Source organism: Poecilia mexicana, unplaced genomic scaffold (genome assembly GCF_051168715.1).
Source record: "Poecilia mexicana isolate PSO_F unplaced genomic scaffold, ASM5116871v1 scaffold_7, whole genome shotgun sequence".
NCBI classification, from domain to species: domain Eukaryota; kingdom Metazoa; phylum Chordata; class Actinopteri; order Cyprinodontiformes; family Poeciliidae; genus Poecilia; species Poecilia mexicana.
In genome coordinates, this window is record NW_028263376.1 from 19,597,990 (window position 1) to 19,619,769 (window position 21,780).

The 21,780-nt window shown below is 35.7% G+C and overlaps 1 protein-coding gene across 1 annotated transcript in view; it reads right to left on the reverse strand.

The window, feature by feature from the left end:
* LOC106904389 (metabotropic glutamate receptor 4-like) overlaps positions 1-21,780 on the reverse strand; it is a 73,490-nt gene that overhangs the window by 49,862 nt on the left and 1,848 nt on the right. The window contains exons 2-4 of the mRNA XM_014968717.2: positions 4,550-4,685; positions 1,630-1,784; positions 1,071-1,211 (exon numbers count right to left, since the gene is read on the reverse strand). Coding sequence (XP_014824203.2) covers positions 1,071-1,211; positions 1,630-1,784; positions 4,550-4,685 — 432 coding nt within the window. The remainder of the gene's footprint in view (positions 1-1,070; positions 1,212-1,629; positions 1,785-4,549; positions 4,686-21,780) is intronic.

A 21,780-nucleotide genomic window follows, 5' to 3' on the forward strand; every position in this document is an offset into this window, starting at 1 on the left:
GTGCAGCAGCGGCTGTAGGGCTGTTGCACTACATCAATTTTCGTTGTGAGATCCTCAAACTTACTTTAATGTATGCAAAATCATGTTTTGCATACATTTGATCAGCTTGTATGATAATATACATGACTGTGTAATTTCGATTGTGGTTCACTTTATGAATAACATCAATGTTTTTCATAAGCATTAGAGATGGATGTTTTGTGTTTCTGTTGATCTGTCAGTTTGCTCGATCATTCTTTTCCCCAGAAAGAATCCAGAAAGCCCTAGATTTGGCAGGAACGTGCAAAATCGAGGGATAGGACAAAGCAGTGGGGCAGGAGGGTTAAATGGGATCACGACCTTAATCTTCTGGTGGGAATTCATAGTGTTGGTCTTGGTTGTAAACACAACAAATGTCAGAGAGGGATCTTGGAAAAGTTTAAAATAATCAAACAATCTCCGGTTCTTTTCTTCTAGTCACAAAATACAGACCAAGTTATGGGGATTCGTTTTAGCTAAAGCAGAGGAAAGCTTAAAAAATGTACAATGTCTATTTTTTTCTGTTAATTTTTGTTCTGATTCTGCACTATATTCCTTTATAACACACTTTAAGAAAAAATGCACAGATGTAAGATTTATATGCCTTGAAATATTAGAAATGCAATCTTGCAAAGCACTAAGAGATAAGAGACAAGCCTGAAGAATCTAATGATTTTAATGATGAAAAAGTTTCTTTCTAATGAGCTGACTAGATATGCTATTGATTGTTTTCACTGCAAGCAGGGGCCTATTTTTGTGAATGTCAAATACAGCCAGTCAACACATATAATAAGAGAATTAATTTCTCTTACAGAATTAGACATTCCCATTCACTTATTTACATAAATTACATTTTCTGCTATATTAGAAGAGCGTAACTATTCCCCCAGTAATAATTAAAGAAACCCATGCATCCAAAGTGGAGGCACAAACTTTGACACAAACCCACATAAGCATAATGTATTCATGACACAACCAAGCTGTACACTTGGTTATTGATTGAGTGCTCCACATTGACCAAGAGGCTTCTTTTCCATTCGTTGAAAACTCACTTGTGCACTTTTTGATGCCAGATCCTTTCTTCACAGCATGTCGACTAAGCTTGCACTGGAAGTTGTTCTCCCAAAACTCTGCAAACCAGATATTCCGTCTGTTGTTCTCTAATGTTCGGCTGATGAAGTACCGATCAAAACCTGAAAGTCATAAGAATTAGAAAGTTTTTGTTATTTTTTTTTTTTTTCCCAGAGCGCAAAAACAAATTATTTAGTGCAAGTTAATTATAAAATACATTAAAAACCTCTTAGCGCTTTTGTGTCAGGTATTAATGTTGGCATATTTCATTTATTTAATTTTCTCCACTCTCTCCTTTGACTTACAGTCTGTGAGCCAGAAAGCAACATTGACAAAACGTCAAAATGCACCCAAAGGGGAAACCATGAAGTAAGGACAATTTGAAGAAGTTTTCCCAGAAGCCCTGAACTTCAAATTAGAGTAGAAGACAAATTCATATTCTTTGAAGTTGCTCTAAGGCTCATCAATTTTATTTTAGATATGATTCGAAGCTACCACAAAATAATGATGCCGCTCCAGCGCCCGTCATAAGGGGAATACCTTTAATGGACTGTCGTTTTGGTAGGATGGTGACGGCACCTTCTGCCATTTCCTCTTGGTTCAGGATAGGAGCACCTTTGGATCCCCAGCTGTCGGAACCTACCCAGATGAAATGACCTGTTTGATTGGCTCTTTTAGCTGCTTGAAGTAGGCGCCTGTGGGATGGAACAGAAAACAAATACATTTTTAATATACTGTATATATTGTGTCTAGGTATAAGTGTGAGCAACTTGCAACAATACGCTTATTTTAGACAATGGTTGGGCAGACAGATGAATAGAGTCTAATATCAGACTCCACATACAGCAAAACTGTAAAAAAAAAAAAGCCATTGCAGCTTGTTGCTTGACATGGATAGTTCAAGTAGAATTTGGATGACAAAGAACTAAAATTTAAAAGTATCCATTATGCCGGTTTTAGCATAATCAAACCTTACTAGATTAAGTTTTAAATTTATTGTAAATAATAATAATAATAATAATAACAGATAGCAGGCTCTGCTGTAAATGTTTACTGAAGGATATTTCAGATAGAAATGTTAAACAAAACCAAAAAGATTTGGCATGTGAAACATTGTATTTATATTGCTTTTAAAAAGCAAGAAAAACAAATATGTGTTTCTAGTCTTTGCCCTTACCATCCCCACTGTCTTTTGCCCAGTACAAACAAATGAAAACCAATTTCTAAAAACAAAATAAATCTGACAGTGGGTTTTAACTTTTTGAGTTTACAGGATGGTTGAAGTGTTTTAATTAACATTTGTCAGCATCTTATTCAATAATCTCAATTTTAACTTGTGCACAATACATACTTTCTCAACTATAATTGTAATAGATTTTAGATAATTTATGTATCCTTATAGCCATCTGTTTTTGAAAAAGGCAGTATATCCCACAGTCAAAGTGATATTTTTAGGGGTTTAAATAAGTTATGTTAGAATATTTTACAATATTTATGTTCTGAGACTTTACTGAAAACATCCTGGATCAGGAGCAGATCTTATAATAAAAAAAGAGGCAGCTGCTGCTGTGCGTGCTTGTACAAGGGGAATCTGGCACCATTTAATTATTAAAAATATGTGAATATTACAACTTACAATACAAGCTCTTCAGAGTGATTTCTAACACAGAATGTAAAAACTTTAAAGAAGCCACATGTTATGGCTGCAGAACATAATGTGTAATCCTAGTCAGGGCACTCCTCTTTGTTTTATTCAAAGGCAAGTGAGACACAAAATCCCTTTAAAATTGAATCAAATGTCACCTATCCATGGACATTTACAAAGTCTTCTCAAAGTCATAAGTTTATTTTTTTGTATTTGGAGGATTTGTCTTTTAACTTGCATGAGTTGGATGAAAGGTTTTGGTGTTGTTACAACAGCTTGCTGAAATTTAGGCCCATGATTCACCTTCCTGGCTGATAAGATGCTGCTTCAGTATTTCCTCATAATGTTCTTTCTTCATGATACCATATATTTTGTCAAGTGCACCAATCCCTCCTACAGCAGAAAACCCAAACAACATAATGCTGCTACCCTCTACTTCACACACACCTGAAATAAATCTAAACTGTAATCTGTTTATGTTTTGCTTTAGGAGTAATGGTGGATTAGCCCATATTGGTTGGGAAGTTGTTTTACTGTGCAAAGTGACTTTCTTTAACAAATTCTACCTGCAACTTCTCTGTGTTTGTGTTTTAAAGTTGGTTCAGCTATTCCGAGACACAGAGTCCCTCTTCTCCCTCTCTATTATGGATAGAAAGGACAGCATCTGTGGCCACCTGTGGCCATATAGAAAATTTACTCAAGGATGTAGCAGTCTAGTGGGTTTATAAAACTATGTTCCTGATATTTCTCGTGATTTGATTTATTTTTGTTTGCCGATGTCACAGTAGGAAGCAGCAATGCACGTGTCTCAATGTGTCTCTAGTTGATTTAAATATTGTGAATTAAACTGGCATAAGTCAAGTCATTTAAAGTCATAGCAACTTCATTTTACCTCTGAACATGAAAAATAACAAAAAAATATTTTTTGCATCCAATTAATTTAGCATTTAGCAAATGTGAATAATTTTTGAACTCTTGCCTGCAACAAGAAAATGTTGTATAACTTAATGTGAGGGGAAAAAAGTATTTTCAGATGCCATGTTTAGTTTTCTCTTAACACCAAAACAAAACAATATATGCATGCATTTGTTTGATTGTACTGGAAACAATGTCTTGTTATGACTCAGTCTTGTCTTTCCTTGTGCAGATTTTTGAGATCATTAAGATGTTGGATGGTCATCTCAAGGATAGTGCAGTCATGCTGCACTGTGATCCCACTGGCCTTTGGTAATTACTGTATATCCAGCCTATTACCTGTTATCAGGACTGGCTTAAGTCAGTGAGCAGTGGGACTTCTGACCCAGACATCAAGATCTCTGCCCACTTCCATTGCAAATATGCTGACCTACTAACTGTTTGCTGAGAAATATTCTCCTCTAAGAAAATCGTGCTGCATGTGAACAAAACAATCATTTCCTTAAGATTTTTTTTTAAAGATTAGATAATAATTGGCACTATAGTCATGCATTTTTTTCAAATTTAACACAGACAAGACATGCAATTATAATAGAAACAGGATAGAAATAGAATTTGCACTCTAATGAGTACTTAATATTACTGTATTGACTTTAAAAAGAGTTTCAAGTAAAACCTTTTGCAAGTAAAACCTCTGAAAATCTTAATTGCCATTTGACAGAGAATGGTGTCGATGTAAATGGCACTTAAGATAAAGCAACTAGTTTTAAGTACTGGTTTTAAATTGACAGTATCTTGAAAGTATCCAACCATAGCAAACTTGTAAGGATATAATCAATATGTTAATCAACAGTACAACAGTAATCAACAGAACACTTTTACACTCTTCACTTTTCTCACCTGATGTCGTCCTCGTTGGCAAAGATAATAACCACTCGAGCGTTGGGGTTCTCACTTAGCCGGTGAATGATCTTGTCAAACTCTCCAACTCTTGGTTCACGTGGGATTTTCACTGACTGGGATATGCACAATCCGCCTAATTGGAAGAAAGAAAACAGATTTTTTGACATTTAAAAGACTCAGGTATTGAAAAATTGATTCCCCATTAGTTCACGTAATGAGTTTTTTGTGGCAGTACTAAATTTTCTCCTATGGTTGTCGTTTGCAGCAAAGTGTTGCCTTTATGTCTTTTAACAGCACAAATAAATCTGCGCCCACTGGCTATTGTATTGGGTGACATGGTTCATCATCGTGCTGGAAGAAAAATTCAGGAGATGAGCGTAGCGTGGTCAAAATGGTTGGACATAGTCAGCAACAACACTCGGGTAGCCTGTGGTGTTTGAACAATGCTCAACATTTTTTTCCAATCTGTTATTGTCAAATTTAGTTGAGCCTGTGTGAATTATTCCCTAAGCTTTCAGTTCTTAGCTGACAGGTGTGGCATCCGGTGTTGTCTTCTGCTAAATTTGATGCCTTGTGCATTCTGAGATAATATTTTGCATATATCACTATGATAAATGTCTATTGCAGCTACTATTGTCTTTCTGTCATCTCAAACCAGCCAGTCATACCATTCTCTCCTAACATATGACACCAATAAAACATTCCCATATACACAATCACCACCGAAAGAATATTCTGTCTTTCTCTGACCATTTTCTTGAAACCTGAATGGTTGTGTGTGAAAAACACACATATATCTTGAGATGTTCACCCTGTAATCAGTGGGTTGCCGGTTTGAATCTCCACTCCATCCATCTCTGTCATTGTGTCTTTGGGCAACAGATCTCACCTGCCTTGCCTGTTGGTGGTCAGAGGCCCGTTGCATAACAGCCTTGCCTCCGTCTGACTGCCCCAGGGCAGCTGTGATTACGGTACTATCCGTTAGCTTGCCACCATCAGAGTGTGAATGTGTGTGTGATTGAGTGAGTGACTGAATCTAGTGCAAAGCGCTGGGATCCTCTGGACTTGATAAAGCACTGACTGTTCAAGTAAAGGCTATTTACCATTTATATAAACTACAAAAAACTTTAATATAAATACCTGCTTAAAAATAATTTTCAAAAGATGCATTTAATTTGACAAAAAAAGCTTCATCAGTATGCAAATTTTACTTGACTGAATATGACTGTAGATCCCCAAATGCACTAACTGCTGCCATGTTATAGGATGACTCACCATTTGTGTTAATAATCAATTGGGCAGGTGTACCGCATAAAGAAGCTGACATTTTGGAGTTGTTTAAGATAGTTGCATTGATAAATACTTGCAGGTGCAATATTTCTCAACATGAGTGACGTAAGGTATTAAAAATCTTTCATCTGGCAAAATGGTCCAATTAGGCTATTATGCATCCCATTAATTCCCATTACAGACTTGTCAGAGGGTCTGGGAGAGTCTTGATTTCATGAGTTACTACTAAAATCTGATAAAAATCTTCCATAGCATTGTAACATTTGGAAGTATATACATTTTCCAACTGCAATCTGGTTTTATTTTTCTGTTTTGTCATTTTTCTTGTTGCACAAATAATTGAGTTTTGTTCATGTCAACAACTATAGTTTACAGTGACCTTTCAAGTTCTGCTCCTTGTCTATTGATTACACAGAATCTTGAAAGCAAGGCAGAAAATAATACATAGAATGTATTTAAAATCTTTCATTTCAGATAAAACAAGTCAGTTTATTTCTTTCTAGGAATGTTGTGTCCAATGGCATACTTTTTTTGGCATTGGCATGCACAGTAACATAAAACATCCCACAGTTGCAAACAGGCAAAGGCCGTTTAATTCCTGATGGAACATTTCAACAGAGCTGTTTTGTCACGCTGCCAAAATTCCACAGAGACATATGGATGATAATGAATTTCACTCTCACAGCTCTGCAGAAAGTTAGCCCAATGAGGAATCGTTGCAGGAATAACACGCTTTAGTCCAGTTCAAAGCAGCCAGCCTCATTGTATAAAGAAGGTCAGAGCCTAAGTTGGAAAATGGGAAATATGAGTAAAGTATAAGGAAGTCCATTAAATCAACAGTGGTGTTGTGCTTCCTTGCTTCTAGGAACAAAAAGCCCTTTCCAGTTACATCAGTGAGTTGCTTGAGTCAGTGACCTGCACTATTGTTCTGACTGTACAATGAATAAATTTAATCATGTTTTCTGTTTTTCCTCAAATGTCTGCTTTCTCTGTTCCACTTGTTTCTCAGAAAGGCAGTGTGTTTAGTTTTCTTGTGGTCATGCATGTCACAAGTCGAAAGTGACATTTCTGGATTATGTGTGTCCAGTCGGCTGGCTAATGGATTAGCAGTTCCTTCAATGAAGAAATGCATTCAGTCTTTTCTGACTGTACAGGCTTATGTTTGTGTTTACTTCCTGGGTATGTTTTCTGTTTGTACTGTCAATCATTGAATGAACCATTGCTCCCATTGACTGTTTACTTCTTAAGAGTGTGCACTACTTATTGTTTTAATTGAAATTACTTATGTCAATATTGAAACAGTTTACATTAAACAGGTACAATACGCATTTTTCAACAAGTCCACTTTTCTCTATTAAGCTGTTTTAATTTATCTGATGTAATATTCCAATCTTAAATGTCATGTTTGCATTGGCTGGTACTGGAAAATCCATCTAATTAACAGAGATAAAGACTTTAAAGCATCGGTCTGTGTAAATAAGGACTGTGTAATTACTTCATGAATAATGCGTTTAACTTAGTGAATTAGGTATCTGAAAAAACCCTTTTTAATAAAATGATTTCTTGAAAATATATTTACACTACACACATTCAGAATAGCTTAATATAAACTGGATCTTTTTTCATGTAAAGTGCCTTGTTTGATGTATTTTAAAATGTTTTATCTTTCATTTTCAATATAGCTGACTTTTTGAAGAATATTTACATTTCAAAAATGTTTATATTTCAAAATTATTCAGTTTTCTTAATTCAAAGCCGCTAAAGATACACTGAGCAAATGATGCTGTAGTATCACATATGCTGTGTGCTGAAAAACTGTTGAAGTATCTGGTTTCTTTGCTATGTCTGCCATAAATAGCTCAGAAGACAGGGGTTGCAAAGTTACTAAATTGCTAATGGTTGGTCAATAGCTTTAGGATATTGTCCATGCATCTGTAAAAGCACGCTGTGGAACTGAAGAGAAGTAAAGTTAATGTTTGTACTCCATGATGTGCTGTTGATTGTGGAGTCTTTGATAAAACTGGAAAAAGGTTTATCTGTCTACCTCTCTGTGTCATTACACCACATGGGAAATTTAGCTGCAGCATATCAGCAACTCTGTTCCCAGAAACTCTATCAATCACTCGATTCAATGTGTTTGCCTCACTGGTATTTTAGTCCCCCATTCCCTCAACATCTGCTGCATGGAAGTGGAGCACTCATCCCTTCCTCTTTCTCTTTTCTCGCATAGAGCACAAAACTGGCAGCAGCATTGTTTATCCTCTGGTGAGAAAATCAGAAGGACCAGGGAATGTAAAACCCGCATGTGGGATTTAAAGTACCCTAAACAAAAGCCTGTCATGATCCTTGGGGTGTTTGGGTTTAAGGTTTTGTTTTTGTTAATTTCCCTGTTGCTCATTTATATTTGATCTATCTTGCTCAGTTTGTATTTCTGTGTGTATTATTGCTAGGAAGGTTCTGCCATATTAGTTATTTCCTTCATGTTTATTATTGTGTTACGTTTGTACATCTTGATTTATTTCTATTGGATCTGTCTTGGTCTTTATCCCCTAGTTTTTAATTTCTTTTGCCACTTAGTTCAGCTTCCCTCTATTACTTTCCCTGCTTTTCTTCCCACACAGCTGTACCACAACTCCTCTGATTAATTCCCTAATCAATTTCCTTCCCTGCCTCAGTATTTATCTCCTGGTTTTTCTTTGGTCCTTGCTGGACTTTTCTGTTAGACTGCCTGTGCTCCATGACCTGCTCTTCTCCCAGTTCCTCCTGTAGGTTCTGCTTATTCATTATTTAAGTCAGTCTCTACTTCAGAGTCCATCACAACCTCAACATTACTGTTGAGATGAAACTTTATCTTCACCAACTTTGAGTTGCCGTTTTTCATTACTATTTCCATCTATCGGTTAATGGTGAAAGCTGCCTTAATGTCTAATGTTTTAGATCCTTACTTGTAGAAATTTGTGATGCAAATCCATTCTAAATTGTCACTATCCAGCAGTTTAAGTGGGTTTTAATTGGCCTAGTGACAAGCTTTTACATTAAATATTTTCTTTCAAAAACATCAACAATGTTTGTCTGAAGATGTCTTTTTTAACCAACAAAACATTCTGATTTTATTAATACATTTGTCATAATATAATTAAAAACTCAGGCCTTTTTTTTACCTTGTCTTTCCTTGAATTGCTTTCTTTAAATAAGACCATCTTCCACAACTCTCCACATTTAATGCTCTGTCTTTATTAAAGCTTCACATCTGCTAAAAAGGTAATGACTGAGATGAAACAAAAGTGTGTCTTTTATTATTATTTGTCATCATTATGTAGAACTCATTTTTCACTTTAACATTAAATTGTTTTTTTGAACTTTTTTGACCACCTTGAGCCACATTTCGTTAATCAATAAGTGTTTTTTTTTTTTTTACAACATTTTAACTAAAAAAAACAAAAAAACAATAAAAGTGTAAATTGTTGAAAGGAATGAATACTTTTTATAGTCACTGAAACTGCTTTTAACTGTCTTCCAGACAAAAGAAAAAAAAATCTGGGTTTATTTGAGTCCATCAAAACCACAACTTGGAGGTTCTTCATTGCTGAGTGTTGCTGCAAATGACATCATCAGAACATTGAGCACAGCTCATGCACTCCCATGGCCTGCACACGTTCCTACTATGCTGCCCATATCCATGCCCACTTCAGTGAGGAACATACAAGAAGGGAAGAGTTATATGAATGGTAACTAGCATTTACAACTACAGAGGAATGTTAAGGCTATGTGATAGCTGCTTAAATTCAGAACGGCCACATTTTACTCGCATGATACAAAGAAGCAGTTACTATTTTTTTTGAGGGCGTAGTGTTGACAGAAAAATTACAAAGAACATGTGTTTCGCTAACACTTTCAATTTCTAATTGTAAGAAGTAGCACTAAAAAGGCTAAAAAGGCTGATGGATTGCATTGTTCCACCAGGGCTGTAAGAAGAGCAGACAACAAAGCAGCACGGAGCCCCTGCCCAGACCTGACATTAACATGTGTCATGGCTGATTCGGCTAATGTAGACCTCGCTAAGCACACCCATTCACACCTGGCATTAAAATCCATCATCAGTAATCAGATCACAGTAACCCACTTTACATGCAAATAAACAAATGGCCACAACACGAAGCGATCGTCCTCAAAAGAGATCAGAATAGATGTGTACCCTCTTAGGTAATTCAAAGAGCAATAAAATCAATCCACTAAACCTTGATTTACCATGTTTTTCTCTTTGAAGAGAAACCAAGTGAGTTCATAAAAAACCCTTGTAATTATTCCCTCAGAATAAGTTTAATTTTAAAATATATATTCAACAGAAACACTTCCAAGGGTCTACTGTTTGAGGGAAGTCATGTCAGGTCAGTGGATTGTCCCAGGACAAAGTGTATTCAGATTGCAAAATTCTTGAGGTCACAGTCAGCCCAGGATGATGGAGGTCAGAAGAAAACTGTCCTCAAAATGTCTTGAGTAAAGTCACACGTGTTTCAGGGCTGTTCAGATATGATTAACTCTCTAGTGGCAGGTGTGAATGGATTCAGAATTTATCTTTGGGTGAAGAAAAGTGATAATTAAAAGAATGCATAGAAAACTATTATATTCAATTTCAGGAACTGATGTATCCTTTTCATCATTATTTTAGATGCAAAGATATTTTAGAGAATTAAAGAAATCTTTTTTTTTTCAAGCTTTAACAACAACCAATTCATAAAAAATAACAAGAAAAAAATGGTTCTGTAAAGTAGTCGCTGTCCCTTTTCAGGATAGTTTTATGATGGTATTTGATAGTAATTTGCTTTATTTTGATGAACATAATTCAGTTTTATGTAACTCTGGAAACTATTGCTGACAAATCCAATTTATTTTAAAACAGCAGTGAAGAAATCTGACCCGGTTCTACCATAAACATGTTGGTTCAGTTGATGTTGTTTGTTCCGTAGATGTAATTGTAATCACTATTTTAGTACATAACGTAGTGTTTTTTTTTTTTAACCTGATGATGACCAGTTTATTTCCTTCAGCAGAGCACAAGCAGTAACATTTGTAGGCTCTTTCCTGGAACTTCTTGCTAATGTGGAAAACACACGTATTTTGTCCTAAACTGCTCTTAATGTCTGAGCTGTATCTGCAATCCTCTAAAAATATCAGTTGCTTTGGAGACTGCTAGTCTGCTCTCCTGAGTCCGTCATTGTCAACCAGTCTCTGCTCTTCTAGTAGCTCGGAACAATAATATTCCTTTTCATTTGACACCGTGGGGAAAAGAGAACTGCAAGAACATTAAATATACTGTAGCTTTGAGGATAATTGCAGCATAGCTCAGGAGTATTAGTAGTGCTGCAGAGGAGCACACCTACTGGGCAATATGGTGAAGGTGTAGGTTTATACTGTGTATGTAGGCTGCTTACTGAGATGCTATTAGAGCAATAGATACAGAAATGCGCTTTAATCCACAGCTGCAGAAGATTAAAACTTTAATCCTCGGACTATTTTAAGCACTTCATCTAAAAAGCATCCTTTCTAGGTGTTGAACAATATCTCCCTGGTTATAAGGCCTTAAGCTCAGTGGATGCTTCCACAGAAACACTTGAGAGAATTTTAAAACACATTATGCTGGATTGTAGTGCCTGTTTTGAGGGGGCCTATATAATACTTAACATATTTTATTTAATACAATAAATAACATCATAACATAGAGTTTCTACTGAGCTCCTAAAATCACTCTAGTAATTTTACACTAATGAGATTGGCCATTATACTTAATTGAACCACAATTATTTTTATAGTCAGTTGGTAAACAACTGCAATAATGATCCGCAATGACTATATTTGAACTAAATAGCGGCGAACTAAAGGTTAAGATAGCGTTCAGGGTTTATGTGTTATCTTCTCCTAAATAAAACTATGACATAATAATATCATTAGAAACCCAAACAAAACATGCTTTATGTTCCCTGTTTGTAGTAGTTTCTTTCTAAAAACACATTTTGTGGTCAACACATGAAGAAGTAAAATCCATTTTGTGAAACTTTGTAGTCCTGTCACATCTATGAGAAATGTGTATCCTTTATGACATGTCCCTATATAGTATACTGCTTGTGCACATAGATGGTGAGAACAATGTAGCAATGCTCTACATCAGGGCAGAGCAAAGTTCCAAGTAACAATCACCATCTCCTTTTTCTATACGGAGATGCAAATTATGTTCTCTATACACAATTTATGAGTGTATAGAAGGGGTAAAATAATTGTTGCTGAATTAATGAGAAAATGAGTCGAACTGTGCTCTCATACTCACTGCAACTATTTGCTACGCAGAAATGAGTGAATCTTGACCAGCGTAGAAAAAGTGTTTGCATAATGTACCATGAGATCAAGTAATGACATTCCCCCATTGCTGTAATGTTTCTGTGGCACTCAAAGCAGCACTTTGATAACACTTAGAGAAGTTTTAGGCATGGCATTTTTTTTTTCCAAACATGTAATTATTTCATAATTCCACAAGGCAGACGGTATTGCCCAACTGAAAAGCCCATATTTTTATTGTCATCACACAAGTAAAGTCCCTAAGAGCAATAGACCTCGTCTGTGTGAGGTGTGGTTCTTTTTGAAGCTGCCTTTGCCAGTAAAGCCGCCCACACCCCTATACACTTTTGAGCTGTCAAAAATCAAGACAGCATCAGATAACCAAAGGAGACATGCAGTGGGACTATCAGTTTTATTCTATTTAAAGCTGCTACAAAGAAATCCGTCTCATTTGAATTTTAAAGAGCTGCACAACACGCCATGTGTGTTAATGGCAGTAAACAATATGCACGACTTAGTACAATGAAATAGTCTTGTTGTGTTTTTCCCCTTGATCTACCAACCAGCAGGTCACACCAATACACAATCTGTAATTTGTTTGTCACAACCTCAAGCCAGCTAGCCCATACATAAACTAGCTGTTGCTGTGAATACCCTCAGTGGCTTTAATGCAGCGGTGAGTTAACTTTAACATCCCACACCATCAAAGAGACGGCAAAAAGATGTCTAAGTCCTTAGCTTTAAGTGTTTTATAAATGACTCTCATAATGCTGTGAACTCTTAACACTGTACAGGACTGACAGCAATATCAGTCCTGTACAGTAAAATCGTTAGGTTGTCATTAATACGGTACTATCCTATTATCATTATTAGACACCGTTTCAAAAATATACTGCGAAATGAAAATCAGTACTTTGTCATCTCCTGCTCACACCAAGCAACGATAAATGCTATATACAATGAAGGAGGTACATTATAAATCAGCATATATCGGAACCACATGGGTGGTTTTCGAATTAAAGGACAGAAGATGAACAGTTCCTATTCCACCCCCATATCACTTCAATTTATCTCTATTATACCAAACATCATTGTCGTTTTTCATGTGTATTCAGTCCATTAGATCAAAGGAATGTTGTGTATGTGCTCAACATCAGTGCATGATGTGTATTCGAAATACATTCCAGACACAAGGAATGTGTCTAAGCACATTTCTCGCACACCCCAGAAAACTTATCGAGGACTTGCTGAGTGCACAGGTTAAAATTGGGGAGTTGCTTTGAGCTGGCTTGTGTGCTGAGCTTGGAGTTCATGTGCTGCTGGGAAAATGAGGCTGAACTGTGTTTAGTGTGAGATTGGTGAGAGTCAAGTTTCTCATCTCAGATATCACTGAGCAGCACACAAACACATGCTCACTGTCTGGCTTTGCTCCGCTGGAGTAAATATCTATTCTGGAGAGAAGATTACTCTTTATACCGAGAGAGCAGAAAAATAGAGAGCCTGCATTGTGTAATAAAATAAAATATGATGCTGTATCTCATTGCAGACGATGTGACAGAAGAAAATGGTTATGTGGCTGAAGATTTGTTTTCTGAATACCCAGTTAATACTGAAGATGGAAAGCAACTTTTTCCCCATTTATTCTGTTAAAAAATTTTATTTCTGTAACAGACTCAGTAGCAGCAATAAAATATATGGTGTGATTTCATTTCAGTGTTTTAATTTGATTTATTTCTACCATTCTGTGTTACACAGCATATTAAATGGCCTCGGACTAAATTTCAGATCAATTAAGATGCACAGTGTAATAAAATCACTCCATTCCCTAAACATGTTAGTGACGAAATTACATAACAGCTACAATCAAAGTTTGTTGTTGTAATCTCAGAGGCTTGATTAAGTTGTTTTTTTGTAAAATAGATTAACATAATTTGTCTTAAAAAGTATTTAAATAACATCTGAGAATTCAAAGCGATCTTTAAATATATTGTTAATGTGTTTATCAGTTCAATCTTATTATTCTTAAAATAATTAATGAATAAAACCATTGATACACATGGATAAGGACATTAATTAAGATCATGTATTTGATTGCTTTGATTACCTATTACTGAGATAAATTTGAAGGAGGACCATAAGATATTATCGGTGAGGCATGCCATCTTCTTTTTTATTTTAACTTCCTTTTCTTCTTTTTAAACCTTGTGGCTTTCTTTCATTCTAAAAGAAAGCTGAATTAACTACTAAGGACTATTTCATGTAACAAACTAGAAAGCAATTTCCCACTTTGCTGTGTTGTCTTTTTATGATGACTTTCAAATATAGTCATGGGGAGATGCCCTGGCGGTAATGAGAAAGATGTTTGCATGGTGATGTGTGAAATTAGAGTAAATTAAAGAAGGTAATAATAGTCTTTGTTGTGTTTAACAAATATGTTCTAAAGTACATCTCAAGTCATTTTGTAATATAAATATTTTTATGTATTTGATTCATCATTATATTGCTGTATCTGTACATAACTTGTACATTTCAGATAAAAAAAATCAAACAGCAACTCATATGTGAATTTATAGAACATTTTGTAAATAAAGCAAGTAACCCCAGCTATGCAGGATTTAAAGTACTACTGCTACTACCAAAAAAAAAAAAAAAAAACTTTTCCAATGATGCCATTATTTTATAACATGATGTTTTTCAGAGCCAACTGCACAAGCAGAGCTCAGAGCTGCATCTTTCTTCATATCTACTCCAGGTTTTCCAAGGGGACACTGAGGTGCCTATAAGTCACTCCAGACACACGATCTCTTCAGGTTTTTCTGACTTTGACCAGGAGTCTCCCCACAGCAAGACGTGCAAAGACTACCTCACCAGAAGGCTACCTACAAGGCATATTTAACACAAGCCTGAACAGCTGGATTTGCTTCTTTTCATGCAGAGAAGCTGTGGCTCTGTGTTGCCTCTGCAGAATGACTAAGCTTCTCCGTTCTCCCAAAGGGTAAGGCCAGACTTGGGAAGTTCACCTCTCTGACTTGTGTTCATGATCGGGTCACTACACACAGGGAGACGATTTCTGAATGAACAAACAGCCACAGCTATACAAAAGTTTACGAGTAAAGTTATGAGTAAGAACCTAATAACCTTAAATTTCTCCAGCCGTTCTTCCCCAAGTTCAGACCAGGTGATGTATGCTATCTAACTGAGAGACCGTGACTAAAATGTGGAGACTTTACTCTTCTGTCCAGTTGTTCTACAACCTGACAAAACCTGATCTGCCCCTACCACGGCTGAGGATCACCTTCTAATAAAAACATCCATGTAAGTGGCAGTTCGATTCAGTTAAATTTACCAGTTACAGTATGATACTGTCTGGGTATATGGCTGCATTACAGGAATTCATGAAATTCCTGTAATGCATTTATAACACGAGGAATATAGACAGCAACTGCAGATACAACTCCAAATTCTGTGGCAAAAACAACCTGGTCAGCATTCCGGTATAGCAAAATCTTTGACAACATCAAACCCTGTCAGTCATCTCTGACTCCATTTAAAGAACTCACCATCACTGATGCAAGCTCAGAGTTGGTGTGGGTGTGTGGAATACCGTCTGTCATGAGTCCAAATTCTGTGGATTTAGAGATCCTGAAATACTATCCTCATCCTCGATAATCTTTTGCAACAAAACACACGTCATAAATAAGCAAGTTAAGGGAAAGGTCAAAAATAAAAAAGCTAATGCTATAGGAGGATAGTAGACATTAATTTAGAGAGAAATCAATTAATCTATTGTGAATAGGTTTGGATATAAATTTACCATTTACTTATAATTGGAGTTTAAGACTAGTGTTCTGCCATTTTGACTGACTTCACCTAATTTCAATGACTATGCTCCTGTAGCACTTGGTAAGTAACATAAATTCAACTTTAGTTGCATCTGAGTAAAACAGGATGTTGTCAGAAAAGAAAAGTTTTTCTCAGTTATTTTAGTAACTTCATTTCAGTAGTAAACATGAGATGGATTATATACATATAATTAAAATTCAGTTTCTTTTAAAGTTTGAAAACTGGACACAAAGGTGTTATAGGGAAGATTGCCGATTTGATATCAGATGATCATTTATATATTCCAGAAGGGTGGTAAGCCACAAAAGGGTAGCTGGGTCAAGCATACTAATGGAGGGTAGAAAAAAAAATGTTGTAGAAAATGATTCACAACCAAGAGGGACGACAGTCTGAGGTCATGTTATGTTGTCATAAAATATGCAACATACTCTCGTGAACTGAAATGTCTGACATTTGCTCCACAAATAGAGACGCATACATTTAATACACTTCATTAAGATTATCTATTTGCTACAAAATATCCCTTCCATTTCAGTTCAGTTTATTTACATAGATCTCATCTCATCTCAAGGCAGATTACAAGAAAAATCCTCACATTGTACAACACATTTTAATTCAATGACATGCTTCTACACGTGCAACCTTAAGCAAGATAGTTCCCAAACTTTTGGAAAGATGTCAATTATCTGGCTTTCATCTTTTTGCAGAAGAAACAAGTCTCGGTCACTTTAAACTTTGGCAAAACTTTGAGTGACGATTTCCCTGTTTTCTTTCTGGGGGGTATCAGTGTTTACTTCATACCACAACATATTTAATTTGTAAACAGAATGAGCAGCTACTGATTCTACCCTCTAGACATGATTGGGTTTTATGAACAGCAGAGGTTCAATATTGTCCTCAACAAATAAATAAATAAAACACCCAGACTTCTATTGATTACATTGCTAACTGTCTGAGAAAGTAAAAATGAAACCTCAACACATTGCAGCATCATGTGCGTCCTCTGGCCTCACACTTGATGGATGAACTCAGAGTAATTGTTGACACGGCTTTTTTCATAAACCAGAAGGTAACATGTTGCTGTATTATTCCTATCCTATCCTATATCATAAAACTCTGTATAGGAAAGTGTCCCTTTCTTTAATTATTCCCTTTCAGATAAGGAATCTCATCAGTGGGCTCAGTTAGCATTTGCGTAACTAAACTTTAACTAGAATATGTAATCAGAATCTCATATTTCAGTATCAAATCGCCTATCCAGGATTTCTGAGTTGTCTAGTTTTTTGTATACATACTATTCTGAATATACAAAATATGCAAGGATTTTTTTTTAGAATTAAAGAAAAAATGCCATTTCATAAACCCCAGGCCACGGAGATTACTTTTTTAAGGAAGAAAAATTTGCACCCGAAAAGCAGCTTAATTTTCTTAAAAAAAAAAAAAAAAGTTTCCTGAAACTACCTGAATAGGGATAGTTATCTGCTGACTGTACTTTAATTTTTAGTTTTTGTTTAAAGCTAGACCTAAAATGTCAGCCTAGCATATATGGTCGATATGCCCACTTTTTGTTCAGTGAAAATGTCATAGTATTAGAAAGCATAACTGAGACCCTTTAGTCTGACGAAAAAAACTCACAATTGTGACTCTTTAACAAAGTGAGGTTTTCTTTTTCTATTTAATACATCATTTTATGTAAATATATCAACATTTATACAGCATATTATGCAAATACCAGATCCGTGGACAAGTCTTAACAGCAGATCCATCTGCACCTGAATTTAAAACTCTTCACTGTTTTTTTTTTTGTTTTTTTTCTTAACTTCCCAAGTGTTTGAGAGTAACAAATAAGTTTTTAGAAATGTTGCTTTTACAGCTCAAAAGACATGGATAGCTGTCTTCTTTAGTATCTTAAGACACTGCACAATTAAAACAACAGCAGTGCTAAATGGGCACAGCAGCACAGAAATGAATTTAAATCTGCTGTTTCCTGGACTTCAAATTAGCCATCAAAGTCTACTTCATCTGTATTTAAGAGAAAATGTAAGAAAATGTAATCTCATCATATTTCCAAATAATTTGACAAAACAATCATGCCAGACGTTATATTATAAACCCCCTAAAGTCCATCAGCATGGGTCCTAGTTCTTACATTTTCAAAAGAGCCTTTTTCTTTTTTTTTCCCAAAAAAGCAATCAGAACAAAGTTGTCAGAGCCAGTTTTTTCATACCAAGGTCAAGTCCTTTCTCTAATTTACAGACTCTGAGAAATAGAACCTTGAATTCATGTCGTCCAAACTGTCGTACAAATCTCTGTAACATTACAAACTGTTTGCTTGTGCTTGTCTGCAGCTGGTCCAAAACTCCACAGCACAAAACAAATGCAAATGTGATGACATCATGCCTGCTTAAGCTTCTTTGGATGGGCTCCCTCTCCATTGCAGAATAAATTTTAAGACCTTATTTTTTTTAACTCTTTAAGCTTCTGACTGTGCGCAACCCCTGGACATGATTGAAGTCATGTCAGCAGGTGTAATTAGTTTGTATTTATCTCAGTCACAAAATGTTTACAGGATTTTATTTTTATTTGTTTTCATAATTATGCTCTTCTGCTGCTGCTGATTACCATTCTTTTATATTCATGTGCAACACTTTTGCAGACTGGTGGTATGTCAATGTACTGATAAATACATTTGAAGTTATCAGACTATAAACTGACAAAAACTTCAGTATATTTTATGTTAGATTGCTCTTTTATGTTTTCACATGTTGTTCTATTGCCCTTGTATGTTGTATGCATGTATGCAACTTTTATTTATCCCGGTATGTCTCATTGAGATTAAAAATCTATTATATAGAGAGACAAGGTCAAGACACGTCTTTTGTGGGACTAAATACAAATATATGAGGCACATATATCCAGTTTGTCACTTATGATGTAGCATCAATATCTAGAGGGTATTCGTTTATCTAATTTTATTTTGATCTTCCAAACTGTGATCGCTGAAACAACTAGGGATCTTTCAATGATCTGAAAAGTCTTTAAGTGGCCTTTTCTTTTTCTACAACAAGCATTCACCATGCTGAGGTGAGCAAGTCTTCATCGGGTAGATTTTCTGATTGGGCTAATCAGTGAACACAAAGAGAAGCTGTGTGCAATGATGTCGAGGAAGTGAAAGAAGCCATTCAGTCCATATTAGCCACGCTTTCAAATATTGAATTAACATTAAAAGCCGCCTCGTTCGGATAGCCACCGCTCTCTTTGCAGTGGAGGATGGTTGTTTACAGCACAGACTATTTTTGGTAAGCTTCTTAGAGTTGCATTACATACATCAAAGCGTTAGCGATTGGATAAAGGTTAAAACATCAACAGCATCTACGGCTCCAGGAAGCAATCATTTTTCTATAACCAAGAGCCCAGAAACTCTGTACGAAGCAAACATCGTAGGACAGGAGTTTGTTTTTTTACCAGGCTACTCCCAAGGTAAACGCTGTGCTGCTTCCTGCTGTCATTCCTCCATGCTGATTTCTGGATCCTTCACTTCAAGAAGAAACCTACAATAAATCTCTGGATCTTCGTCTTCATAACTGACAACCTAAAAGCGCCTCTTCCTTATCACCTTCATCCTTCAAACTGACTTGTCCACCCTCCAACGCTCTCACCGTTCGACCTGTCCCAAGCCTCTGTTGCTGTCACTGTCTCGACCAGCTCCAAGCATGCCAAATTACTCCACCGACTCCAAACCTGCAAAGCAGACCTACACTCTGGATTCCATTCATTCCTCCTTGGCATTTATCCATTTAAATCAACTAGTAAGATTTTCCTATTATTACAACTACTATATTCTTCCTCTTTTGCTCTTTTCCTCACAGTGCCCATGTTCCCAGCACCACCCAGCCCAAGGCAATCACTTTATTCATTGTCATTGAAATCAATAAACCTTTTTATCTCCTGAGAGTTATAAAAATGCCTCAAAGTATTTTTTTCCAAGCATCTCTTATTTCTCCTATTGTCTTCAGAACCTCTGTGATACTGTAGATATTTTAGAATAGAACCTAAATATTATGCCAATTTGTTATTCAGCAAAAAATACTGTTTTTTCAAACCATTTGATATAAAACATTAAGATATTAAGCATAAAATCACTATATTTTTCAAACTACTTAGCTTTTTGCTTATTATTATGGTATTTTATTAAAACTCACAATATAAGATTATATCTGTCTACATATAAAAGTATTATTCAGGTTTTACTTGGGTTAGTTTGTAGAACTCCAACACCATAAAAATAAACAGTATTTCTTTGCACATATTAAGATTTGTTCTGAAGTTTATGCCAACTACGCACAAATAAGTTGAAAGTGTTATATTTGCATATCAACACACACTTCCTCTGTAACTCTTTTTCTGCTGCCCTTTATGCTGTTTTCTTATACACTGCTCAAAAAAATAAAGGGAACACTAAAATAACACGTCCTAGATCTGAATGAATGAAATATTCTCATTGAATACTTTGTTCTGTACAAAGTTGAATGTGCTGACAACAAAACCACACAAAAATCATCAATGGAAATCAAATTTATTAACCAATGGAGGCCTGGATTTGGAGCCACACACAAAATTAAAGTGAAATGTTCCCTTTATTTTTTTGAGCAGTATATTATTTGGCAAACAAACATATTTTCCCAAATTTTTTGTACAACATCACCCATAAGTCTTGGCAATACTAACATAAGTTCACAATCACAATTTCATCTGTTTTTCAAAGAAGATTATTTTAAAATGTAGTTTTCTGAGACAATGATCACCTCTGGGGGCAAGTGTTGATAAAACAGACTGTGTACTACCAGATGTAGGAGAGATGGAAAGAACAACAGACGAGGCTTGGGGAACCACAGTTTATGCTACAGTGACAACAAAGAATTCAACTACACCTTTGAGAAAACCCTACATGTTTGTCGTAGGAAAGTATGATTTGAAAGAATGTGTTGTTGTAATTTTATGTGCCCTCTAATGGTAAAATGTTTGACGTCCACGAATCCCATTATTTTAAAATTCTTTCCTAAATTTTCTATTATTTTACCCACAATAATTAGCTGTAGAGCCTGCACTGGTCTAACGGAACATTGTTTAGCTTGTACGTGATTATGCATTAGTATTTTAACCTCCCTCTCATTTAACACACAAGTAGCAGCAGCTTTAACTGACATTGAAGGAAAACAGACATGCAATAAATCAATTCTGGATAGACATATAATTCAAGAGGCATTCATGGTTTTCTTACTTTTGATACTTTCATTGCTACATCATTGTAGGACAGTTAATCCCACACAAATTAAACACTGACTGATCATGTGAAAAAAGCAAGCCTTTTAGCTGCTTCTATTCACTGGTGCTCAGTTTTATGGATCGAGTGCATAAGGTAACACAAATGTGTAAAAATAACAATGTGTAAAAATAACAAAGTAGGCATTTTTAAATGTCCTGATTTACATGGAATGCATTGCAAGCTTTAATAGACGGAAACCAGAAAAAAGCACTTATCTCCAAATCTTGCTTGTATTATCCAAAGAAAAAAAGTTCAAAATATTGCTCAGAAACTCTTCAGTTAGTTTATTAAGCCTTTTCAGATTTGTGATTATTCAAATTTTTCCTCTTGACATTTCCCACATGACAAAGGGTGCAGTAAGCAACCCTCTTTTCCAAAATTTGCATAATCTTTCTGTCATCTCAGTGCTGTTTTGTGCTGTCTCTGCCCTTTCCACTTC